The sequence below is a fragment of the Mustela lutreola genome, chromosome 2, assembly GCF_030435805.1.
Source record: "Mustela lutreola isolate mMusLut2 chromosome 2, mMusLut2.pri, whole genome shotgun sequence".
NCBI classification, from domain to species: Eukaryota; Metazoa; Chordata; class Mammalia; order Carnivora; family Mustelidae; genus Mustela; species Mustela lutreola.
This window is the reverse complement of record NC_081291.1, coordinates 11,082,418-11,110,223: the sequence shown is the minus strand read 5'-3', so window position 1 is coordinate 11,110,223 and position 27,806 is coordinate 11,082,418. Positions and strand designations below refer to the sequence as shown.

At 38.8% G+C, this 27,806-nt stretch overlaps 1 protein-coding gene and 1 non-coding gene across 2 annotated transcripts; both read left to right on the top strand.

Moving 5' to 3' along the window:
• Positions 1 to 5,142: 5,142 nt before the first annotated feature.
• LOC131823664 (olfactory receptor-like protein OLF4) lies at positions 5,143 to 6,075 on the top strand. Its single transcript, XM_059160272.1, has one exon. It carries the CDS (start codon positions 5,143 to 5,145, stop codon positions 6,073 to 6,075), a length of 933 nt encoding a protein of 310 aa, XP_059016255.1.
• Positions 6,076 to 10,475: 4,400 nt separating this feature from the next.
• LOC131826139 (U6 spliceosomal RNA) lies at positions 10,476 to 10,581 on the top strand. The gene has a single exon (XR_009351435.1). It is a non-coding gene; the product is annotated as a U6 spliceosomal RNA (small nuclear RNA).
• Positions 10,582 to 27,806: the final 17,225 nt, after the last annotated feature.

Here is a 27,806-nt window from a genome sequence, read left to right as displayed (position 1 = left end):
GACCAGAAAAGTTTTAAACTTTATTTAAATATATCAACCCTTTTTCTTCTGAGTTTTTTGGCTTCTTTAAGTGGTGTTGCCCACCTGTACATTTTTTTAATTTTATTTATTTATTTGACAGATCACAAGTAGGCAGAGAGGCAGGCAGAGAGAGAGAGAGAGAGAAGCAGACTCCCTGCTGAGCAGAGAGCCCAATGCAGGACTCAATCCCAGGACCCTGAGATCATGACCTGAGCCGAAGGCAGCGGCTTAACCCACTGAGCCACCCAGGTGCCCCCCACCTGTACATTTTATATGTAGTTTTCTTTTTTCTATGATTCTATTTATTTGAGAGAGAGGGTGTGTGTGTTTGTGTGAGCAGGGGGAAGGGCAGGCAGAGGGAGAGAGAGAAGCAGACTTCAGGCTGAGCAGGCAGCCAGATGCAGGATTCCATCCTAGGACCCTAAGATCATTACTTGAGCTGAAGGCAAACACTTAGCTGACTTCCCCACCCAGGAACCCTATGTGTAGGTTTTTGTTTTGTTTTGTTTTGTTCTTTTATGTTCTAGTATACTGTATGGTTACACTTACACTGAGGTCAAAATCCCTCTGGTTTTTGTAAGATCCGAGGGAGGGGATCAATTTTATATTATTCCAGATATATATTCCTTTAAGCCAGCATTTATTTAGCAATTTGGACTTTCCCACCAAAATGAAATACAACCTTGCCATGTGGTAACTATCCTTACACACTGAGATCTAGTTCCTGACTCATTTAACAGAAAACAAAACAAAAAACCTGACCATTCTAGGAACATTACATATTATATTCATCTGTGTGTAGGCCTTTGACAATTTAATGATTAACCCATGTTGATATCATTAATGATTACTATTTCATATCCTATTTCATTTAGCTTTTAGCTTTCATATAATTTTGCCTACGACAGTCATTTTGAAGTTACTCATCTTAAACTGGTTTCATTATACCTTTATTTTTGTATTCTATAACATTTCATCTTCTTAGATTAAAAAAAAAAATTCTATTTATTTATTTGACAGACAGAGATCACAAGTAGACAGAGAGGCAGGTGGGAGGGGGGAGGGAAGCAGGATCCCCGTTGAGCAGAGAGCCCAATGGCGGGATCGATCCCAGGAACCTGAGATCATGACCTGAGCCAAAGGCAGAGGCTTAACCCACTGACCTACCCAGTCAGTCTTTAGATTTTGTTATGCTAAACAGATATAGTCACATAACTTGTGAGAAAAACAAAAATAAAGAAGGTAAAGTCCCTTTTCTTTTACATGTTGCAGTATAGCATTGGAGACAGAGTACAAAAATAAAAATGAATATATGGATGACACAATGCTCTCAAACATAACCATATGAATCAAGCTATTTGGTATAAAAAGATAGACTGTCATTAAGCAGCAGGATTTATAGAGCATGATCTGGCTGTAGCTTTGCACATTGGATGGAATCCAGAATGAGGATTTGAATGTGCCCATTGGGTTTGTCAAAGGAGAGATCAATACCCAAAACCCAATTACATCAAGGAAAGGATGCCACATAAGAAAGGGAGAAAGGGTATAACCTCATCCCCTATTAGATCACATAGAAATGAATTTGCCAGTTATAGAGAAGGTACATGAAAAATAAGTCTTCTATGCTTGATATTTCAAATGACCACCTTTTGTTGTGTTGTGTATACTTCCTCTGAGAAGTGTTGGTTTTCCCTTTGCTCATTTTTTGGGGAGATCTATCATATATGTAAGATTTCTGATTTTATAAATATATCACTACTTTTGTCTTTGGGATGAGTTTAATTTGTTCAAATACTATTATTGTTGGGCATCAGAGGATGTACTCAAGGGTGCAAAAGAGGAGGTCATTCTTCCTCACAGTCTCTCAGGGATAACCGGCTTATTCTTCTCTTTCATTCATTTTGTGCTTCCTTCTCTTTCATCATTTGTCATTCCACTTATGAAACAGATTCCTTTTTTTTTAATGTTGATGAAATATACAGAAAACTCCCATCCCAATATGGAGCCCCAAATCTATTTGTCTATGGGAGGAGTAGGAATTGACATTATTAGTAGCCATTTCTGCATTTGCAGGGGAAAGACCACTGGCCTGGCCTAGTTGGGTTGGATCCATTCCTGGCATAACTAGGATGGCAGGGGCTGAGAAAGACAGGGGAATAACACAACCCATGAGACCATGCTGTCCTGTGTGTATATGACTTGAGGAGTGTGAGCAGTCCCCACAAGAAGATGCCAGGACTCATAAATCTCACAGTGACACAACATGGGGACCAGAACTTGATCGAGAGAGGCCACTAAGGGGATTTGGTTCAATTTATGGAATATCTTTGCAACAGGATGAATACAGTGGGAGAGGCAGTGGGTACAAGGAAGTGCCTGTGCCTTGAGGGTTTAGATGCAGCACTGAGGCCACTTTCCTCCTCAGCATGTCTGACAGGGTATGTCCTCAAACTCCCTCCTGCTCATTGCCCTTGCAGCACCACCTTTGCTTCTCTTACTTGAACATTAGAAACAAGTACATTCATTTAAAGTAGAAACAAGAATATAATACAATGATAAAACATATAAAACATATAAGACAAGAAAACAAAGAGGCAACCCACGGAATGGGAGAAGATATTTGCAAATGGCAGTACAGACAAAAGGTTGATATCCAGGATCTATAATGAACTCCTCAAACTCAACACACACAAAACAGACAATCATATCAAAAAAATGGGCAGAAGATATGGACAGACACTTCTCCAATAAAGACATACAAATGGCTATAAGACACATGAAAAAATGTTCATCATCACTAGCCATCAGGGAGATTCAAATTAAAACTACTTTGAGATATCACCTTACACCAGTTAGAATGGCCAAAATTAGCAAGACAGGAAACAACATGTGTTGGAGAGGATATGGAGAAAGGGGAACCCTCTTCCACTGTTGGTGGGAATGCAAGTTGGTCCAGCCACTTTGGAGAACAGTGTGGAGATTCCTCAAGAAATTAAAAATAGAATTTCCCTATGACCCTGACATTGCACTCCTGTGTATTTACCCCAAAGATACAGATGTTGTGAAAAGAAGGGCCATCTGTATCCCAATGTTTATAGCAGCAATGGCCATGGTCGCCAAACTGTGGAAAGAACCAAGATGCCCTTCAACGGACAAATGGATAAGGAAGATGTAGTCCATATACACTATGGAGTATTATGCCTCCATCAGAAAGGATGAATACCCAAATTTTGTAGCAACATGAACAGGACTGGAAGAGATTATGCTGAGTGAAATCAGTCAAGCAGAGAGAGTCAATTATCATATGGTTTCATTTATTTGTGGAGCCTAACAAAAATAAGCATGGAGGACATTGTGAGTTAGAGAAAAGGGAGTTGGGGTAAATAGGAAGGGGAGGTGAATCATGAGAGGCTATGGACTCTGAAAAACAATCTGAGGGGTTTGAAGTGGCGGGAGAGTGGGAGGTCGGGGTACCAGGTGGTGGGTATTATAGAGGGCACGGATTGCATGGAGCACTGGATGTGGTGAAAAAAAATAATGATACTGTTATGCTGAAAATAAATAAATGAAGAAAAAATAAATTAAAAAAAATAAAAATACAACATATAAGACACTAACCAAAGCGCATTTGCACTGGTCATTCCTTCTGCCAAGCATACACTTCTACCCAACAATGAAAATAGAAGGTTCTATTCAATCTCAGATTTATCCGTTTATTTTTGTTTGTTTGTTTTGTTTCTGTTTTGTTCTGTTATATATATAACAAAACAAAACAAAAAAAAATATATATATATAATTTAATTTCTTTTCAGTGGAACAGAATTCATTGTCTATGCACCACACCCAGTGCTCCATGCAATACATGGAATTCATGCTCTCCATAATACCCACCACCAGGATCCCACAGCTTCCCACCCCCTGCCCCTTCAAAACCCTCAGATTGTTTTTTCAGAGTCCATAGTCTCTCATGGTTCATCTCCGCCTCCAATTTCCCTCAACTCCCTTCTCCTCTCCATCTCCCCATGTCCTCTGTGTTATTTGTTATGCTCCACAAATAAGTGAAACCATATGATAACTGACTCTCTCTACTTGACTTGTTTTATTTTTTATTCCTAGCACCACTCACCATCTGCAAAGGTATGGAATTCTCTTATTTGATTTACATTCTTTCATCATCTCTGAAGGGACTCTTGTTCTTAAATAGCCTATGCTCATTGCTTAGATAGTGCCTGAAATGCCAGCATCAGTCAATTTATACACCTGAAATATTTGAAGAATTTCTTAGGAAACTATAAAATACATGATTTCTTAGAAAAGAAGCTAATTAAAAAATATATACCAGATGTGGTAGAGGAGTTCCTCTAAAGGGGACCATATCCAAATACAACTTTTTAAAACTTTTTTCAGAGGATATATGTTTGGTTAGATCCAATAAGCATCTGACTCTTGATCTTAACTCGTTTTTTTTTTGTTGTTGTTGTTCTGTTTTGTTTTTTTGTTTGTTTGTTTGTGTGTTTTTTGTTTTGTTTTTAAGATTTTATTTATTTAGTTGAGAGAGAGAGAGAGTACGATCCAAGGGTGTGGATGAGAGAAGCAGATTCCCCGCTGAGCAGGGAGCCCAAAGCAGGGCTTGGTCCAGAACACTGGGAACAGGACCAGAACTGAAGGCAAAAGCTTAATTTACTGAGTCACCCAGGCACCCCCAGCTCAGCTTTTATCTGGGATCCTGAGTATAAGAACCACATTGGGCTCCATGCCCAGCATGGAACCTACTTAAAAACAACTACAACAACAACAACAACAACAAATAGGGGCACCTGGGTGGCTCAGTGGGTTATGCTCTGCCTTTGGCTCAGGTCATGATCTCAGGGTCCTGGGATTGTGCCCTGCATTGGGCTCTCTGCTCAGCAGGGAGCCTGCTTCCCCCTCTCTCTCTGCCTACTGTGATCTCTGTCTGTCAAATAAATAAATTAAAAAAAAACAATAAGCAATAAACAAAATAAAAAGTATGTTTGGACTGAAAAATATAAAATGTTGCATTTCAAATCTGTGAGTAGTGCAAGTTTGTGTGAATATCAGTCATATTATTTCCTCTTTTTCAGAACTCACATACACTACATGGAACCAGAAAATGATACACAAATTTCTGAATTTTTTCTCCTGGGATTTTCAGACAAACCAGAATTACAGCCTCTCATATTTGGGCTTTTCCTCTCCATGTACCTGATCACTGTGTTTGGAAACCTGCTTATCATCCTGGCCATTAGCACAGACCCTAACCTCCACACCCCCATGTACTTCTTCCTGGCCAACCTGTCCTTTGTAGACATCTGCTTCACCTCCACCACCATCCCCAAGATGCTGTGGAACATCCAGACTCAGAGTAAAGTCATAACCTACACAGGCTGTGTTACTCAGATTTATTTCCTTATACTTTTTGCTGTGTTGGATGTCTTTCTCCTGAGTGTGATGGCCTATGACCGCTTTGTGGCCATCTGTCACCCCCTGCACTACATGGTCATCATGAACCCTAAGCTCTGTGGACTGCTGGTTCTGATGTCCTGGGTCATGTGTATCCTGAATTCCTTGCTACAAAGTTTAATGATGTTACGGCTTTCCTTCTGTTCACACTTGCATATCCCCCACTTTTTTTGTGAACTCAATGAGATGGTCCAGCTTGCCTGTTCTGATACTTTTCTGAATAACTTGGTGATGTATTTTGCAGCTGTCCTTCTGGGTGGGGGTCCTTTTGCTGGGATCCTTTACTCTTATTCTAAGATAGTTTCCTCCATACGTAGAATCTCATCAGCTCAGGGCAAGTATAAAGCATTTTCCACTTGTGCATCTCACCTTTCTGTTGTCTGTTTATTTTATTGTACAATGCTTGGTGTGTACCTTAGCTCTGCTGCTACCCAGAGCTCCCATGCAAGTGCAGTGGCCTCAGTGATGTACACGGTGGTCACGCCCATGTTGAACCCCTTCATCTACAGTCTGAGGAACAGAGACATAAAGAGCGGTCTGAGAAGAATCATTGGGGTTCCAGTGATGTAAGGGCCAATTATTCTGGGGCTGAAGAAGTGCCCATGGTTGCATAATTCACAGCCTCAGAGCCCATAACTCTCATTCTTTGATAAAGTTTTGGAAATAGAATTGGATCCTACCATTTATTTCCTGGATTTTTCATTCGTTGGTATTCAATTATCTTCATAGATGTCAGGTACTCATTTTAAGGGTCTGAACTTTCTAATATAGAGACAATGCCCCTTTTCTCCATTTTACAAAGAATTCCAAAGTTTTCCACAGTCATGGATCATAAAAGCCTGGAAATTTATTATCTTGTATTGGACATGCTGGATTTCTTAAAAATAATTTCATTTCAGATGTCTTGTACCATGTCAAGTATATTTTCCCTAGCTCTTCTAAAATAATAATAATTTCTAAAATAATAATCATGAGTTGTACTCTTCATTTGGAAGGGCCACAAAGCACTTCACATAACTATACTGTGGAGGAAAATACAAAATCCTAGTTTTCACCTTGAGTCTGTACATCTTTTTACATCACTAACTTAACTCTTCTTGATAATGTGTACTGTAGCACTGTTCCCATTATGTCTCAGGCTCCTGACCGGGGTGCTCAGGCTGAACATCCCGGGCACTCCCCTGTGCCCCTGTGCTTGTGGACATTTCCACAGATGCTTCACTGACCAGATATTCTGCCATGTCTTCACCAGCCCTGGGTTCTTCTTGTGATTGCAAGACACACCTCAGCAACACCCATCAGAGAAGCCTACCTCTTACGTCCTGAAGGGCACAAAAAGTGACGAAAGGCTTTTGGAGAGCTCTCAAAGGGAGAGAGAAACATTGGGAGGGAGAGAGAGAATGAGCTCCCCTGAGAGATATGCCTTTATTAGTGTCTATGGTCAGAGTGGTTAGGTGTTTGTGTGATTACCCTTTTGTAGAATTTTATATTGGTAGACATTGGATACTGAAGAATCAGGGTCACTCATGTGTCAGTGTGGAGGTTACCCAGGGCTTCCTGAAGGGGTGGTTCATTGCTGGGGCCACCTGAGTTCCTCTCAGGTAGTTGTGTCCCACCTGACAATATGTTTATTCACCATGGTTGTCTTTGAAATCGATGCCTCAGAAATCTGATGCTTGATATCAAGCAGTTACACAACAGGCTCCTGTGTTACCTAATCAGTCTCCTGCTTTGACTCTGTGATTTGGCTTGTGTCCAGGGAGCCTGCCATAGTCCCTGGCAAGCACTCATTAACAAGCATATCCTCCCAGTGAAGTCTACATGGAAAGACAAATTTGAGTAAATAGATGAACCTGATATGTTCTTAGTGTCAGGGTGATTGTAAATATGAGGAAAGAAATGTTCAAAACCATCATTTTGTTACTATACAAAATGTTTCATTTTTTTCTTTCTTTCTTTTTTTAATTTTTTCACACCAAATTCATACTGTGCATCATTTATTGAAGCATGGAAGATTGATGTCCACACCTGAGGGGGTTTATTTATTCATTGGGGTGAAGAGTTGGTTAGTGTCTTATATATTTTATCACTGAATTATCTTCTTGTTTCTATTTTAACACTTCCACTGCTACATGCTAATATGACTCTCTCTATTGGAACAGGAAATGGCTCCCTTTTCCTACTATTTGCCACAGATTCTAAGGGATGGAGAATGAACAGTATCAACATCATTCATTTTGTAAACACTTCCTGCTCAGAAATATCTTCCCCTGCATTACCAGCTGACACTGCACAGGAGAGCTAGACATGCTGTGGGTCCTGTGGGTCAGGGTCACCAGTTCTTCCACACAAATTGCATATCCTTCAATGGATATGCTAGTGACATGGGAGGGAGCCCAAATATAGTCACTTGTTCATAAAGTCACCAGAAATATCTTGACTAACAGAATTATCATGGCTGCTCTCTTCATTTGTCAGATAATGAGCCACAAATAAAAAGCAGCACATGTTCTCTTTGCCTCATGTCTGTTTACTTGGATTGTTGTGTCAGTCATCTCTTGCTGTATAACAGGCTGTTCTTGTCAAATGGGATGCCATTATGATGTGGGTCCCCAATTGCAAAGGTTAAGACAGAATTCTTGAGCCATTTTATGATGCACAAATGTGCTTTTATTATAGCAAGGTCTGGACCCATGGACTTAAAGAGATGCATGGGACTGTGAGGATGACTGGTTATATACATTTGAGTTTATGGAGGAAGGAGTTAAAAATAATGTAAGTTACTAAAGAATTTGTGTACACTGAACATGAGGCTTACAAGACCCCAGAGGTCTGGTTATTGTCAAGATAAGCTTTCTTTTAGTATCTAATAAAACATTAATGCTAAGGCAGCCATGAATTCCTGTGGAATGTAAACCTCTGCATGTCTCAGGAATTCATCAAGGGCTGTAATTTGTAAGAAGATTGTCTTTTAGCTACATTTCTCTTGCCTTTGTCTCCTCATCAGTAATACCTTTACAATCCAGTAGGATTATATTCTGGGAAGCAATTCTGATCCCTGCTGGTCTCCTCATGGGTCTGGAATCAACTGTGAATCCCTAAATTGTATTTTCCCTTTTAAAAAAACATTATTTTTTATTATGTTATGTTAGTCACCAAACAGTTTGTCATTAGTTTTTTTTTTTTTTTTTTTGATGTAGGGTTCCAAGATTCATTGTTTATGTATAACACACAGTGCTCAATGCAATATGTGCCCTCCTTAATTCCCATCATCAGACCAACCTGTCTCTACATCCATCTCCCCCTAAAATGCTGTTTGTTTCTCAGAGCCCAGTCTCTCATTGTTCAGTTCTTCCTTTGATTCACCCCACTTCATTTTTCCCTTCCTTCTCTTAATGTCCTTCATGCTATTCCTTATGTTCCATAAGTATGTGAAACCATATGATAATTGACTTTCTCTGCTTGACTTATTTAACTCAGCATAATCTCCTCCAGTCCCATCCATGTTGATGCAAAAGTTGGGTATTCTTTCTGATGGCTGAGTAATATTCCATTGTATGGATGGACCACATCTTCTCTATCCATTCATCTGTTGAAGGTCATCTTGACTCTTTCCACAGTTTAGCCATTGTGAACATTGCTGCTTCCTTCCTATAGCCTTCCTTTTCACTACATCTGTATCTTTGGTCTAAATACCCAGTAGTGCAATTGCGAGTTGGGTAAGTCTATTTTTATTTTTTGGAGGAAACTTCACACTGTTTTCCAAAGTGGCTGCACCATCTTGCATTCTCACCAACACTGTAAGAGGGTTCCCCTTTCTCCACATCCTCTCCAACAGTTTTTGCTTCATGCTTTGTTAATTTTTGCCATTCTAACTGGTGTAAGGTGGTATCTAAATGTGGTTTTGATTTGAATTTCCCTGATGGCTAATGATGACCCTCAGCTCTATGGTCAAATCATCTTTGACAAAGATGGGAAAAAATTGGAAAAACTGGAAAAAAATCCAATGGAAAAAAGCCTCTTTCATAATGGTGCTGAGAAAATTGGACAGCTATATATAGATGAATGGAACTCAAACATTCTTTTACAGCATACACAAATATAACTCAAAATGGATGTGATACCTCAATGTGAGATAGGAATCCATCTAAATCCCTGAGGAGACCAGACAGTAACCACTTTGACATGAGCCACAGCAACTTCTTTCAAAGACAAATCTCCAAAGGCAAAGGAAACAAAAGCAAAAATCAACTTTTGGGGCTTCATCAAGATAAAAAGCTTCTGCACAGGAAACTAAACTGTCATCAAAATAAAGAGGCAACCCACGGAATGGGAGAAGACATTGCAAATCACACTACAGACAAAGGGTTGATACCCATGATCTCTAAAGAGCTTCCCAAACTCAACATCCAAAAAACAAATAATCATGTCAAAACAATGGGCAGAAGGCATGAGCAGACACGTCTTCAAAGAAGACATACAAATGGTTAACAGACACGTGAAACAATGTTCATCATCATTAGCCATCAGGGAAATTCAAATCAAAACCACACTGAGATACCATCTATTGTTTTGTCTTTATGTTGAAAGGAAACTTGAGGGAGAGTGGAGAGGATAGCTCTGAAAAAGATGAATGATTGAATCAACATAAAATAAAAGTATGCAAAATATTGGCCCAAGTTTTCAAATAACAATGGGTAACGTTAACTTTGATCATGAGTTCCTTTCCCATGTCACTGCCTCAAAGGCCTCAGAATCAGACCACACTCACATTTAAGCCAGGAGGAATTTGCCATACCAGCTGATGGAGAAGAATATCTCTAAATACAGTAAATATATTTTGTACTAAGTGTGGGTTCTTAAAATGCATTTGCCCTTGTGACACAGCCTGATCAAATGTATGGATGAACGGTCCCTTGGCATTACTATTATTGTTTGTTGTTGACATTGTTAACATACAATTGACATCAGTGCTTGCTTCAGCAGCACATATACTAAAACTGGAATGATACAGCGAAATTAGCATAGCCCCTGCGCAAGGATGACACACAAATTCGTGAAGCATTCCATATTTTTTCTTCTCAAGTGCACATGGAACTTTCTCCAGAATAGACACATACTGGGTCACAAATCAGGAATCATCCAATACCAAAAGACTGAGATTATTCCCTGCACATACTCAGATCACGAAGCTTTGAAACTGGAGCTCAATCCCAAGGAAAGTTCAGAAGGAACTCAAACACCGGGAAGGTAAAGACCACCTTGCTTAAGAATGCTTGGATCAACCAGGAGATCAAGGAAGAATTGAAACAATTCATGGAAACCAATGACAATGAGCACACTTCGATCCAAAGCCTATGGGATACAGCAAAGGCAGTCCTAGGGGGAAAATACATAGCCATCCAAGCCTGCTTCAAAAAAATTGAAAAATCCAGAACACAGCAGATGTTTCTACACCTTAAAGAAATGCAGAATCAACAACAAATCAAACCAACTCCACACATAAGAAGGGAAATAATCAAGATTAGAGCTGAGATGGATGAGGTAGAAACCAGAGATACAGTAGAATGTATCAATGAAACTAGAAGCTGGTTTTTTAAAAGAATCAATAAGATCGATAAACCATTGCTGACTCTCATCCAAAAGAAAAGAGAGAAAGCTCAAATACATAAAATTATTAATGAAAAGGGAGAGATCACAACGAACACCAGGAAGTAGAAACAATCATCAGAAGTTATTATCAACAGTTATATGCCAATAAGCTAAGAAACCTAGATAAAATGGATGCATTCCTGGAAAACTATAAACTCCCAAAATTGAACCAGGAAGAAATTGACAACCTTAATAGAACAATATCTAGTAACGAGATTAAAGCGGTGATCAAAAACCTTCCAAAAAACAAGAGCCCAGGATCTGATGGATTACCTGGGAAATTCTACCAAACTTTCAAAGAAGAAATAACACCTATTCTCCTGAAGCAGCTTCAAAATATTGAAGCAGAAGAAAAACTTCCAGACTCTTTCTATGAAGCCAGCCTAACCCTGATCCCAAAACCAGGCAAAGACCCTACCAAAAAGGAGAATTTCAGACCAATATCACTGATGAATATGGATGCTGAGATTCTCAACAAGATGCTAGCCAACAGGATCCAAAAGCACATTAAAAAGGTTATCCACCATGATCAGGTGGGATTCATCCCTGGGCTACAAGGATGGTTCAACATTCTCAAATCAATCAATGTGATACAACAAATTAATATGAGAAGAGAGAAGAACCACATGGTCCTCTCAATTGATGCAGAAAAAGCATTTGACAAAATCCAGCATCCATTCCTGATTAAAACGCTTCAAAGTGTAGGGATAGAGGAAACATTCCTGAACTTCATCAAAGCTATCTATGAAAGACCCACAGCAAATATCATCCTCAATGGGAAAAAAGCTTGCAGCCTTCCTGCTGAGATCAGGAACACGACAAGGATGCCCACTCTCACCACTCTTGTTCAACACAGTAATAGAAGTCCTAGCAACAGCAATCAGACAACAAAGAGAAATAAAAGGTATCAAAATTGGCAATGAAGAAGTCAAACTCTCTCTCTTTGCAGATGACATGATTCTTTATATGGAAAACCCAAAAGACTCCACCCCCAAACTACTAGAACTCATACAGCAATTCAGCAACATGGCAGGATACAAAGCCAATGTGCAGAAATCAGTGGTTTTCTTATACACTAACAATGAAAATACAGAAAGGGAAATTAGAGAATCTATTCCATTTACTATAGCACCAAGAACCATAAGATACCTGGGAATAAACCTAACCAAAGAGGTAAAGGATCTGTACTCGAGGAACTACAGAACACTCATGAAAGAAATTAAAGAAGACGCAAAAAGATGGAAGATCATCCCATGCTCTTGGATAGGAAGAATAAACATTGTTAAAATGTCTATACTGCCTAGAGCAATCTATACTTTTAATGCTATTCCGATCAAAATTCCACCGGTATTCTTTAAGGAGTTGGAGCAAATAATCCTAAAATTTTTATGGAATCAGAAGAGACCCTGAATCGCTAAGGAATTGTTGAAAAACAAAAATAAAATGGAAGGCATCACATTACCTGATTTCAAACCTTACTACAAAGCTGTGATCACCAGGACAGCATGGTAGTAGCATATAAACAGACACATAGACCAGTGGAACAGAGTAGAGAGCCCAGATTTGGGCTCTCAACTCTATGGTCAAATAATCTTCGACAAAACAGGAAAAAATACACAGTGAACAAAGAACAGTCTCTTCAACAAATGGTGCTGGGAAAACTGGGCAGCTATATGTAGAAGAATGAAACTCGACCATTCTCTTACACCGTACACAAAGATAAACTCAAAATGGATAGAAGACCTCAATGTGAGACAGGAATCCATCAAAATCCTAGAGGAGAACATAGGCAGTAATTCTTCGATGTCAGCCACAGCAACTTTTTTCAAGATATGTCTCCAAAGGCAAAGGAAACAAAAGCGAAGATGAACATTTAGGACTTCATCAAAATAAAAAGCTTCTTCACAGCCAAGGAAACAGCCAAGAAAACAAACAGGCAACCCACGGAATGGGAGAAAATATTTGCAAATGAGAGTACAGACAAAAGGTTGATATCCAGGATCTATAATGAACTCCTCAAACTCAACACACACAAAACAGACAAGCATATCAAAAAATGGACAGAAGATATGGACAGACACTTCTCCAATGAAGACATACAAATGGCTATCAGACACATGAAAAAATATTCATCATCATTAGCCATCAGGGAGATTCAAATTAAAACCACTTTGAGATATCACCTTATACCAGTTAGAATGGCCAAAATTAGCAAGACAGGAAACAACATGTGTTGGAGGGGTTGTGGAGAAAGGGGAGCCCTCTTACACTGTTGGTGGGAATGCAAGTTGGTGCAGCCTTTTTGGAGAACAGTGTGGAGATTCCTCAAGAAATTAAAAATAGAACTTCCCTATGACCCTACCATTGCACTCCTGGGTATTTACCCCAAAGATACAGATGTTGTGAAAAGAAGGGCCATCTGTACCCCAATGTTTATAGCAGCAATGGCCACGGCCACGGTCGCCAAACTGTGGAAAGAACCAAGATGCCCTTCAATGGACGAATGGATAAGAAAGATGTGGTCCATATACACTATGGAGTATTATGCCTCTATCAGAAAGGACAAATACCCAACTTTTGTAGCAACATGGACGGGACTGGAAGAGATTTTGCTGAGTGAAATCAGTCAGAGTCAGTTATCATACGGTTTCACTTATTTTTGGAGCATAACAAATAGCATGAAAGACATGGGGAGTTGAGAGAGGAGAAGGGAGTTGGGGGAAATTGGAAGGGGAGGTGAATCATGAGAGACTATGAACTCTGAAAAACAGTCTGAGGGTTTTGAAGGGGCGGGGGGTGGGAGGTCAGGGTACCAAGTGGTGGGTATTTTAGAGGGCACGGATTGCATGGAGCACTGGGTGTGGTTAAAAAATAATGAATACTGTTATGCTGAAAATAAAAAATAAAGAAAAGACATAAGAAAAGCTAAAAAATCATATAATTGACATCATATTAAGTAATTTCAGGTGTACAGTGCAATGACATTGTTGATGTTGCAGAGTGATCAGAACAATTCAGTTATCATCCATCTCAATATACAGTTACAAACTCTCTCTCTTGGTGATAATTGTCAAGACCCTCTCTCTCAGCTACTTTCAAGACTACAATATTTTTTTTTAGCTGAATCGTCATGCTGGACATGCCATCCCCATGACTTACTCATCTTATAACTGGAAATTTGCACCTTTTCACACTTTCACCGACTCCCCAGCCCCCTAGCTCAGGGTACTACCAATCTGTTCAGCATATCCACAAGCTTGGTTTGGTTTTGTTCTTGTTTTTAAGATTCCTTAAGTGGGATCATATAGTATTTATATTCCTCTGTCTGACTTATTTCGCTGAGTATAATGCCCTCAAGGTCCATCCATGCTGTCACAAATGGCAACACTTCATTCACTTTTATGCTAATATATCTGTATCTATATATATATATATACACACACACACATACATACATGTTGATGGAGGTAAAACATGTATGTATATATATGTATGTATACACACATATAAATTCTCACCAACCTCCCTCCAGCAACACTCTTGTTTCCTACAGTAAAGAGTCTCTACGGTTTTTCTCCCTCTTCAACTTCCCATTGATTTTTCCCTCCTTTCCCCTTCGATCCTCCGTGTTGTAGCTTATATTCCACATTTGAGTGAAACCATATGATAACTATGGTTTCTTTCTCTAATTGACTACTTTCATTTAGCATAATGCCTTCCAGTTCCATCCACCTGGATGTAAATGGCAAAAATTCATCTTTTCTCCACTTGATTTATTTCACTCAGCATAATTTCTTCCAGTCGCGTCCATGTTGCTACAAAAGTTTGGTATTCATCCTTTCTGATGGAGGCATAATACTCCATACTGTATATGGACCACATTTTCCTTATCCATTCGTCCATTGAAGGGCATCTTGGTTCTTTCCACAATTATCATATGGTTTCACTTATTTGTGGAGCATAACAAATAGCATAGAGGACATGGGGAGTTAGAGAGGAGAAGGGAGCTGGAGGAAATTGGAAGGGGAGGTGAATCATGAGAGACTATGGACTCTGAAAAACAATCTGAGGGTTTTGAAGTGGAGGGGGGTGGGAGGTTGGGATACCAGGTGGTGGGTATTATAGAGGGCACAGATTGCATCGAGCACTGGGTGTGGTGAAAAAATAATGAATACTGTTATGCTGAAAATAAATAAATTTAATTAAAAAATTCATCTTTTCTGATGGCTGTGTAATATTCCATTGTATAACTGTGGTATATAATATATATATATAATCTTTATCCATTCATCTTTCAGTAAACATCTTGGTTCTTTCCACAGTTTGGCTACTGTGGACTTTAGTTCTATGAACATTGATGGGAAGGTGCCCCTTTGGATCATTGCATTTGTATCTTTGGGGTAAATACCCAGTAGTGGAGTTGCTGGGTTGTAGTGTAACTCTATTGTAAACTTTTTAAAGAAGCTCCATATTGTTTTCCAGAGTGGCTTTACCAACTTGCATTCCCACCAACAGCATAAGAGGGTTCCCTTTTCTCTGCATCCTCTCCAAAGTTTGTTGTTTCCTGTCTTGTGAGGTTTTGTTTTCTCAGATAAATGCTCAGAAATGGAACTCCTGGATCATATGGTAGTTCTATTTTTAATGTTTCAAGGAACAACCACACTGTTTTCCACAGTGGTTGCCCCAATTTACATTCCCACCAACAGTGCACAGTGTTCCTTTTTATCCACATCCTCACCAACAATTATTGTTTCTTGTCTTTTTATATTGAACATTCCAAGAGGCATGAGGTGATGTTTCACTCTGGTTCTGATTTGCATTTCCTTGGGAAGTTGTGATGTTGAGAATCTTTTCATGAACCTATTTACCATCTGTCTTTATTGGGAAAAAAAATGTCTCTTCAGACCTTCTGCCCATTATTTAATCAGTTTGTTTGTTTGCTGTTATTGAATTATATGAGTTTATATATATATAAACTCATATAATATTTTTGCCTATGGTTAAATATAATGGTCTGGTTTTATTCTGTTGTACATGGCTGTCCAGTTTGCTCAACACCATTTATTGAAGAGACTGTCTGTCAATGTTCATCTTGTCTGTCCTGTATCCTTTGTCATAAATGAACCAACCACATAACTGTGGGTTTATTTCTGGGATCTCTACTATTTTCAATTGATCTGTTTTGTTTTGTTTTGTTTTTCTTTTCATTTAATGCCAATATCATGTTGTATTGGTTACCATAGCTTTGAATGTAACTTGAAGTCAGGGAGCATGATGTATCCAGTTTTTGTCTTCTTTTTATTGATTGCTTAGAGTATTCAGGGTCTTTGTGATTCCATAAAAGTTGTGGGATTATTTGTTCTATTCTTGTAAAATATGTCATTGGAATTTTGACAGGGATTACACTGAATCCACAGATTGCTTTGGGTAGTATGAATATTTTAACAGTATTAATTCTTCCAATCAACAAACATAGAGTATCTTTCTATTTCTTTGTGTCATTTTCAATTTCTTTCAGCAATGTCTTTCTGTTTTCAGTATATGGGTGTTTGGTATTCTTTTTTCCCCTCCTTTAATTTAAATTCAATTAGCCAATATATAGTACATCATTAGTTGTTTTTTTTTTAATTTTTAATTTTTTAAATTTCTTTTCAGTGTTCCAGAATTCATTGTTTATGCACCCCACCAAGTGCTCCATGCAAAATGTGACCTCCATGATACCCACCACCAGGCTCACACAACTTCCCAACCCCCACTCCTCCAAAACCCTCAGGTTAATTTTCAGAGTCCACAACTTCTCATGGTCTACCTCCCCCTCCAATTTCCCCCAACTTCCTTTTCTTCTCCATCTCCCCATGTCCTCCATGTTATTCCTTATGCTCCACAAATAAGTGAAACCATATGATAATTGACTCTCTCTGCTTGACTTATTTCACTCAGCATAATCTCATCAACTTCCATCCATGTTGATACAAAAGTCAGGTATTCATCCTTTCTGATGGAGGCATAATACTCCATAGTATATATGGGTCACATCTTCCTTATCCATTCATCTGTTGAAGGGCATCTTGGCTCTTTCCTCAGTTTGGCGACCATGGACATTGCTGCTATAAATATTGGGGTACAGATGGCCCTTCTTTTCACTCCATCTGTATCTTTGGGGTAAATACCCAATGGTGCAATTGCAGGGTCATAGGGAAGCTTTATTTTTAATTTCTGAAGGAATCTCCACAGTATTCTCCAAGTGGCTGCACCAACTTGCATTCCCGCCAGCAGTGTAAGAGGGTTCCCCTTTCTCCATATCCTCTCCAACACACGTTGTTTCCTGTCTTGTTAATTTTGGCCATTCTAGGACTTGAATCTCCCTGATGGCTAGCGATGATGAATATTTTTTTCATGTGTCAGTTAGCCATTTGTATGTCTTCATTGGAGAATTGTCTGTTCATGCCTTCTGCCCATTTTTTGACATGATTTTCTGTTTTGTGTGTGTTGAGTTTGAGGAGTTCTTTATAGATCCTGGATATCAGCCTGTTGTCCATATTGCCTTTTAGGAATATCTTCTCCCATTCCGTGGGTTGCCTCTGTGTTTTGTTGACTGTTTATTTTGCTGTACAGAAGATTTTGATCTTGGTGAAGTCCCCCAAATTCATTTTTGCTTTTGTTTCCTTTGCCTTTGGAGGCGTGTCTTGAAAGAAGTTGTGGTCGATGTCAAAGAGGTTACTACCTATGTTCTTCTCTAGCATTCTGATGGATTCCTGCCTCAAATTGAGGTCTTTTATCCATTTCAAGGTTATCTTTCTGTACGTATAGGAGAATGGTCGAGTTTCATTCTTCTGCACATAGCTGTCCAATTTTCCCAGCACCATTTATTGAAGACACTGTCTTTTTTCCACTGTATGTTTTTTGATGTAATGTTCAGTGATTCATTAGCTGCATATAACACCTAGTGCTTATCACATCACATGCCTTCCTTAATGCCTTTTGCCCAGTTACCTCATCTCCCCACCCACCTCCATTTCAGCAACCCTGAGTTTGTCTCCTGGAGTCAAGGGTCTCTCATGGTTTGTCTTCCTCTCTAATTTCTTCCTATTTAGTTTTCTCTCCCTTCCCCTGCAGTCTTCCGTGCTATTCCTTATGTTTCACATATGAGTGAAGTCATATGATAATTGTCTTTCTGTGACTGACTTATTTCACTTAACATAATCTCCTCCAGTTCCATCCACTTGTATGTAAAGGTAGGATTCATGCTTTCTGATGGCTGAATAATATTCCAGTATACATATGAACCACATCTTCTTTATATGTTCATCTGTTGAAGGACATTTATGCTCCTTCCTCAGTTTTGCTATTGTGGGCATTGCTGCTATAAACATTGGGTTGCATGTGCCCCCTCTTTTCACTACATCTGTATCTCTGGCGTATATGCTCAGTAGTGCAATTACTGGCTCATAGGATAGCCATATTATTTAAATTTATTCTTAGATATTTTAATCATGTTGATGCAGTTGCAAATGGGATTGTTTTCTTAATTTCTCTTTCTGAAAGTTTGTGATTAATGTATACAAATGCAACCAATTTTTTGTATATCGACATTATATTCTGCTGAATTCATTGAGTAGCTCTCACAGATTTTCTTTTTTAAACATGTTCTTGCAATACAATGATATACACGAAACTAAACATATTTAAAGTAAGTAAAATATACTTATTTCTAATATTTTATTGGACCGTTGTTACATGTGATATATGTGCATATTTGAAGTGTACAACTTCAGGAATTGAAAGAGTCATTGAAAACTCATGAGGACACACTAAATGGTTCCATTTCCATAACCCAGAAAGCTCTAACTACTTCATTATGAATTGTTAGAGTGTAGTCTCTCTAGCCTTCATTTTTTTTTTTTTCTGAACAGAATGTGGAAACATAAACATAACTTCAAGGGATGTTGTGAAGAAAGATGAAATATGCAGAAATACTTTGTTGGGTCCAAAGAATGTTCAAGATTAAGGGTTGTGTGTATGTAAATGTTTGTGTATTTATGTGCATATTTATTTCAAGACAACACACTCACATGCATATATGTATACACATAAGACTCAGACCATCATTATAACTCATTGTACATGCATAAGACTCAGATCATCATTATAACTCATTATAACATATGTATTGTGTTGAAAGGAAGCTTGAGAGAAACTTGGAGGGTAAAGAAATGAAAAGTATGATCATTGCATTCACATGAAATTCTAGGAATGTAAAAATTTAGACAGATGTAAGTAGAGCAGGTGACCTTAATGTTCACAATGAATCACTTTTCCTATCTTAATGCCCAGAAGCCTCAAAGACAGAACCACGTTGACATCCGTGCAAGGAGAACTTCTCTATACCAGTTAAATGGGCTGAATATCTTCAAACGGACTTTAGATCTTTCTCCTTCTTAAGGTATGGTTTCAACACAAAATGCTTTTAACCAAAGAAGCTTAGTGACTGAATTGAGAGGCTAAATTAAGTTATACCCAAGAAAATTTTATTGGAGGAATGTCTTTGTCACTTTTCTATTGCTTCTATCATCAATTAGTACACTGAGGGTTTAAAAGAAACAAATTTATGCTCTTATCATCCTGGAGGTCAAAGCCAAAAATGAATCTTTGGGGGCTAAAATCAAGATGTTTCTGCAGGACACAGAGACCTTGAATTCCTGTCTAGTTATGTGATTCTGGGTCACGATTTTTTCTGTACAAAAATGCATGCCTTTCCAAACTCTACTTGATACATAAACAGGATCCTCATTAGAGTCAATTTTTTGGTTTATGAATTATTTATTTATTTATTTATTTATTTACAAGAGAGATGAGCAGGGAAATGGGGCAGAGAGATAAGGAGTAAATCTTGAACTGACTTCCAGGAGAGCATGGAGCCTAAAGCAGAGCTTCATACCATGACCCTGAGATCATGACCTAAGTTGAAACCAAGAGTTGGACACTCAACCAGCTGAGGCACCCTGGTTCTCCTAGAATCTCTTTTCAGCAAGTTTCCAAAATAAATTTCAAAAGCAGAATGATCGAGAATCTTACTGCATAAGAAGTCATACTAAAAGCGAATGGCGTGGTATAATGTCTTTAGTATCATGTGTACTTGTATGGTTATGAGTTGTTCTAACCTCTGTTGATCTCCTCAAGAGTCTTGAGACAGCTGTGTGTCAGCTGAAGGGGATCTGCTACTCTCACCAGGGTGTTCTAATATAATTAGGACTTGGCTAGCCAGCTGTGGCTAATCCAGGGTGGCTTTGGCTTGAACAACTAGGCTCTGCTCCAGATGTCCTCACTTTCTCTGGCAGCCCATCTGGTTTAATTCACTTTTAGGAGGCAGATTTCGAAGACAGAGCAGCAGAAAAGTACCAGACTCTCAGGTCCATACCTTTCCCATCATATTCTGCTCGTCACAGAACATAAAATATCCTAATACAGCCCAGAAGGCCAGAAGGTACTGTGCACATTTTCAAGGATATGGTTACAGAACAAGATGGGGATGTGGGACCATCTCTGCAAACAGTTGACACTAGTGCAAATTTCAATTCAGAAGGTTTCATTTCCATTTCCAGTACCATGCTGTCTTGGTGATCACAGCTTTGTAATAAAGTTTTAAATCAGGTAACGTGATGCTCCCAGCTTTATTTTTGTTTTTCAACATTTCCTTAGTGATTCGGGGTCTCTTCTGATTCCATACAAATTTTTGGATTATTTGCTCCAGCTCTTTGAAGAATACCGGTGGAATTTTGATCAGAATGGCATTACCATTTCCACTTCATCAGTGAAATTATCTCAGAGCTAAAAGTGAGTCTGAATTATGTGTCTGTGGGGAAGTTATGGAAATTCTACTCCACAAGGTCAGGCTTTCCTCCAAATGTAAATATATTTTCCCCACCACTTTCCTGTATTATCATTCCTCATCTAAGAAAAGAACAAAGAAAAAAAAAAACAGATTTTCTTTCCAGATGACTCAAAGAGATCTAACTCTGTGATTGATGGAGCTAAGAACTGTTGTGTCACTGATACTATCTTCATCACATCCTTATATAGATACTGTTTTCCTATTGATTGACCTTCCCAGTGACATATTCATAATGGTTTTCATCCTGGTACTGTTCTTTTTTTTTTTTTTCCTTATGGGAGAGTTCCACTGGAATGAGAAGACATTTGAAATTCAAATAGAATACAGAGACATGGGAATATTTATCTTCATTTATCCAGTTTTGTTGAAATATGGTTTACATATAAAATTGTGACTGGAGATTTAATACACATTGTGAAATGATTACCATAATAGGTTAGTGAATACATCCATAACTTTACATAGTTACTATTTTTTTTTGTTATTGTAATAACATTTACTATGTATTCTGTTAGCAACATGCAAGTCTACAACACAATATAGATAACCTTAATGACCATGTTGTACCTTATGTTCAGAGCTCATTAGTCTTATAACCAAAGGTTTGTAGGCTTACATCAGCATCATCCCATTGCCCTAAACTCCAGCCACAGAAAAACCGTCAAACTACTTTCTCTTTCTAAGTGTTCATATTTTTGTATTTCACATATAAGTTATATCATACACTAATTGTCCTTCCCCAATTATTTCACTTAGCATATACCTCCAGGATTGATCCATGTTTTATTTATTTTTTTAAAGATTTTATTTTTTAATTTATTTGACAGAGAGGAAGATCACAAGTAGGTAGAGAGTCAGGCAGAGAGAGTGGGGGAAGGAAGCTCTCCACTGAGCAGAGAACCCAATGCGGGGCTTGATCCCAGAACCCTGAAATCATCTCCTGAGCTGAAGGCAGAAGATTAACCCACTGAGCCACTCAGGCACCACTGATCCACGTTTTAGCGAAGTAAAGGATGTCTCCTTTTTTTTTTTTTTTTTTAATTTGCTGAATTTCATTGTATGCTATGCCAACATTATTAATTCATCTTATAATAATTCCTGGGTTTTTTTTCTTGGCTATTGTAAATAATGTTGCATGAATGTAAGTGTACAGATATCTGAAATATTTACAAATATGTGGGAATTAAACCATGCAATCATGAATGGCTGGTGGGTGAAAGAAGAAATCAAAAAGGAAATTTAAAAGTCTTGAATCAAATGACAGTAGAAACACTGCCTATCAAAACTTATGGTATTAAGGAAGGCACGTGTTGCAATGTGCATTGGGTGTTATATGCGACTAATGAATAATGGAACATTACATCAAAAACTAATGAAGGGGGAGGAGTCAAGATGGCAGAGAAGTAGCAGGCTGAGACTACTTCAGCTAGCCAGAGATCAGCTAGATGGCTTATCTAAAGATTGCAAACACCTGAAAATCCATCGGCAGATCGAAGAGAAGAAGAACAGCAACTCTGGAAAGAGAAAAACAACCACTTTCTGAAAGGTAGGACTGGCGGAGAAGTGAATCCAAAGCAATGGGAAGATAGACCCCGGGGGGAGGGGCTGCCTCCCGGCAAGCGGCGGAGCAACGGAGCACAAAATCAGGACTTTTAAAAGTCTGTTCCGCTGAGGGACATCGCTCCAGAGGCTAAACCGGGGTGAAGCCCACGCGGGGTCAGCGTGGCCTCAGGTCCCGCAGGGTCACAGAAGGATTGGGGGTGTCTGAGTGTCACAGAGCTTGTGGGTATTGGAACAGAAAAGCCGGCTACAGAGACAGAGCCGACAGTGAGCTCACAGCTCAGTGAGCTTGAACCGGTCGCAGGCTCGGTGAGCTCAGAGCTCGGCCAGAGGTCAGGCAGACAGGAGTAACTGGCGCTGTTCTCTGAGGGCACACTGAGGAGTGGGGCCCTGGGCTCTTGGCTCCTCCGGGCCAGAGACCAGGAGGCCGCCATTTGTATTCCTGTCCTCCGGAACTCTACTGAAAGTGCTCAGGGAACAAAAGCTCCTGAAAGCAAACCTGAGCAGATTACTCACCCCAGCCCCTGCTAAGGGCAGTGCAATTCCACCTGGGGCAAAGACACTGGAGAATCACTACAACAGGCCCCTCCCCCAGAAGATCAACAAGGAATCCAGCCAAGACCAAGTTCACCTACCAAGGAGTGCAGTTTCAATACCAAGGAGAGCAGCAGAATTCCAGGAGAAAGCAAAGCACGGAACTCATGGCTTTTTCCCTGTGATTTTTTTTAGTCTCGCAGTTCATTTAATTTTTTTCTTTTTCTTTTTTTTTTTTTTTTTCTCGCCTTCTGGTAAAAATTTTTTTTTAACTTTTACCTTTTTCTTTTTTAACGTTTTTTAACCAGTTTATCTAATATATATATATTTTTTCTTTTTTATATTTTTTGTATTTGTTTTCTTTTATTTTAATTCTTTTCTTTTTTTTCTTTTTTCTTTTTTTTCTTTCTTCCCTTTTGAACCTCTTTTTTTTTTTTTAATTTTTTATTTTTTATAAACATATATTTTTATCCCCAGGGATACAGGTCTGTGAATCACCAGGTTTACACACTTCACAGCACTCACCAAATCACATACCCTCCCCAATGAACCTCTTTTTATCCCCTTTCTCACCCCTCACGATTGGGGAACTCTTCTAATTTGGTTAAAGCATATTTTCCTGGGGTTGTTGCCACCCTTTTAGTATTTTACTTGCCCCTTTATATACTCTTATCTGGACAAAATGACAAGACGGAAAAATTCAACACAAAAAAAAGAACAAGAGGCAGTACCAAAGGCTAGGGACCTAATCAATACAGACATTGGTAATATGTCAGATCTAGAGTTCAGAATGACAATTCTCAAGGTTCTAGCCGGGCTCGATAAAGGCATGGAAGATATTAGAGAAACCCTCTCGAGAGATATAAAAGCCCTTTCTGGAGAAATAAAAGAACTAAAATCTAACCAAGTTGAAATCAAAAAAGCTATTAATGAGGTGCAGTCAAAAATGGAGGCTCTAACTGCTAGGATAAATGAGGCAGAAGAAAGAATTAGTGATATAGAAGACCAAATGACAGAGAATAAAGAAGCTGAGCAAAAGAGGGACAAACAGCTACTGGACCACGAGGGGAGAATTCGAGAGATAAGTGACACCATAAGACGATGAAACAACATTAGAATAATTGGGATTCCAGAAGAAGAAGAAAGAGAGAGGGGAGCAGAAGGTATACTGGAGAGAATTATTGGGGAGAATTTCCCCAATATGGCAAAGGGAACGAGCATCAAAATTCAGGAGGTTAAGAGAATGCCCCTCAAAATCAATAAGAATAGGCCCACACCCCGTCACCTAATAGTAAAATTTACAAGTCTCAGTGACAAAGAGAAAATCCTGAAAGCTGCCCGGGAAAAGAAGTCTGTAACATACAATGGTAAAAATATTAGATTGGCAACTGACTTATGCACAGAGACCTGGCAGCCAGAAAGAGCTGGCATGATATTTTCAGAGCAATAACGAGAAAAACATGCAGCCCAGAATACTATATCCAGCTAGGCTATCATTGAAAATAGAAGGAGAGATTAAAAGCTTCCAGGACAAACAAAAACTGAAAGAATTTGCAAACACCAAACCAGCTCTACAGGAAATATTGAAAGGGGTCCTCTAAGCAAAGAGAGAGCTTAGAAGTGGTAGATCAGAAAGGAACAGAGACCATATACAGTAACAGTCACCTTACAGGCAATACAATGGCACTAAATTCATATCTCTCAATAGTTACCCTGAATGTTAATGGGCTAAATGCCCCTGTCAAAAGACACAGGGTATCAGAATGAATAAAAAAAACAAAACCGATCTATATGTTGCCTCCAAGAAACTCATTTTAAGCCCAAAGACACCTCCAGATTTAAAGTGAGGGGGTGGAAAAGAATTTACCATGCTAATGGACATCAGAAGAAAGCAGGAGTGGCAAACCTTATATCAGATCAATTAGATTTTAAGCCAAATACTATAATAAGAGATGAGGAAGGACACTATATCATACTCAAAGGGTCTGTCCAATAAGAGATCTAGCAATTTTAAATATCTATGCCCCCAACGAGGGAGCAGCCAACTATATAAACCAATTAATAACAAAATCAAAGAAACACATCAACAATAATACAATAATAGTAGGGGACTTTAACACTCCCCTCACTGAAATGGACAGATCATCCAAGCAAAATATCAGCAAGGAAATAAAGGCCTTAAACAATACACTGGACCAGATGGACATCACAGATATACTCAGAACATTTCATCCCAAAGCAACAGAATACACATTCTTCTCTAGTGCACATGGAACATTCTCCAGAATAGATCACATCCTCGGTCCTAAATCAGGACTCAACCGGTATCAAAAGATTGGGATCATTCTCTGCATATTTTCAGACCACAATGCTCTAAAGCTAGAACTCAACGACAAAAGGAAGTTTGGAAAGAACCCAAATACATGGAGACTAAACAGCATCCTTCTAAAGAATGAATGGGTCAACCGGGAAATTAAAGAAGAATTGAAAAAAATCATGGAAACAAATGATAATGAAAATACAATGGTTCAAAACCTGTGGGACACAACAAAGGCAGTCCTGAGAGGAAAATATATAGCGGTACAAGCCTTTCTCAAGAAACAAGAAAGGTCTCAGGTGCACAACCTAACCCTACACCTAAAGGAGCTGGAGAAAGAACAAGAAAGAAACCCTAAGCCCAGCAGGAGAAGAGAAATCATAAAGATCAGAGCAGAAATCAATGACATACAAACCAAAAAAAACAATAGAACAAATCAACCAAACTAGGAGCTGATTCTTTGAAAGAATTAATAAAATTGATAAACCCCTGGCCCGACTTATCAAAAAGAAAAGACAAAGGACCCAAATAAATAAAATCATGAATGAAAGAAGAGACATCACAACTAACACCAAAGAAATACAAACTATTATAAGAACATACTATGAGCAACTCTACGCCAATAAATTTGACAATCTGGAAGAAATGGAGGCATTCCTAGAAACATATAAACTACCACAACTGAACCAGGAAGAAATAGAAAGCCTGAACAGACCCATAACCAGTAAGGAGATTGAAACAGTCATTAAAAATCTCCACGCAAACAAAAGCCCAGGGCCAGATGGCTTCCCGGGGGAATTCTACCAAACATTTAAAGAAGAAATAATTCCTATTCTCCTGAAACTGTTCCAAAAAATAGAAATGGAAGGAAAACTTCCAATCTCATTTTATGAGGCCAGCATCACCTTGATCCCAAAACCAGACAAGGATCCCATCAAAAAAGAGAGCTATAGACCAATATCCTTGATGAGCACAGATGCGAAAATACTCAACAAAATACTAACCAATCATTTCAACAGTACATTAAAAGGATTATTCACCACGACCAAGTGGGATTTATTCCAGGGCTGCAAGGTTGGTTCAACATCTTCAAATCAGTCAATGTGATATAACACATCAATAAAAGAAAGAACAAGAACCATATGATACTCTCAATAGATGCTGAAAAAGCATTTGACAAAGTACAGCATCCCTTCCTGATCTAAACTCTTCAAAGTGTAGGGATAGAGGGCACATACCTCAATATCATCAAAGCCATCTATGAAAAACCCACCGCAAATATCATTCTCAATGGAGAAAAACTGAAAGCTTTTCCGCTAAGGTCAGGAACATGGCAGGGATGTCCACTATCGCCACTGCTATTCAACATAGTACTAGAGGTCCTAGCCTCAGCAATCAGACAACAAAAGGAAATTAAAGGCATCCAAATCGGCAAAGAAGAAGTCAAATTATCACTCTTCGCAGATGATATGATACTATATGTGGAAAACCCAAAAGCCTCCACTCCAAAACTGCTAGAACTTATACAGGAATTCAGTAAAGTGTCAGGTTATAAAATCAATGCACAGAAATCAGTTGTATTTCTCTACACCAACAGCAAGACAGAAGAAAGAGAAATTAAGGAGTCAATCCCATGTACAATTGCACCAAAACCATAAGATACCTAGGAATAAACCTAACCAAAGAGGCACAGAATCTATACTCAGAAAACTATAAAGTAGTCATGAAAGAAATTGAGGAAGACACAAAGAAATGGAAAAATGTTCCATGCTCCTGGATTGGAAGAATAAATATTGTGAAAATGTCTATGCTACCTAAAGCAATCTACACATTTAATGCAATTCCTATCAAAGTACCATCCATCTTTTTCAAAGAAATGGAACAAATAATTCTAAAATTTATATTGAACCAGAAAAGACCTGGAATAGCCAAAGGGATATTGAAAAAGAAAACCAAAGTTGGTGGCATCACAATTCCGGACTTCAAGCTCTATTACAAAGCTGTCATCATCAAGACAGCATGGTACTTGCACAAAAACAGACACATAGATCAATGGAAAAGAATAGAGAGCCCAGAAATAGACCCTCAACTCTATGGTCAACTCATCTTCGACAAAACAGGAAAGAATGTCCAATGGAAAAAGACAGCCTCTTCAATAAATGGTGCTGGGAAAACTGGGCAGCTACATGCAGAAAAATGAAATTGGACCATTCCCTTACACCACACACAAAAATAGACTCAAAATGGATGAAGGACCTCAATGTGCGAAAGGAATCCATCAAAATTCTTGAGGAGAACACAGTCAGCAAGCCCTTCGACCTCAGCCGCAGCAACATCTTCCTAGGA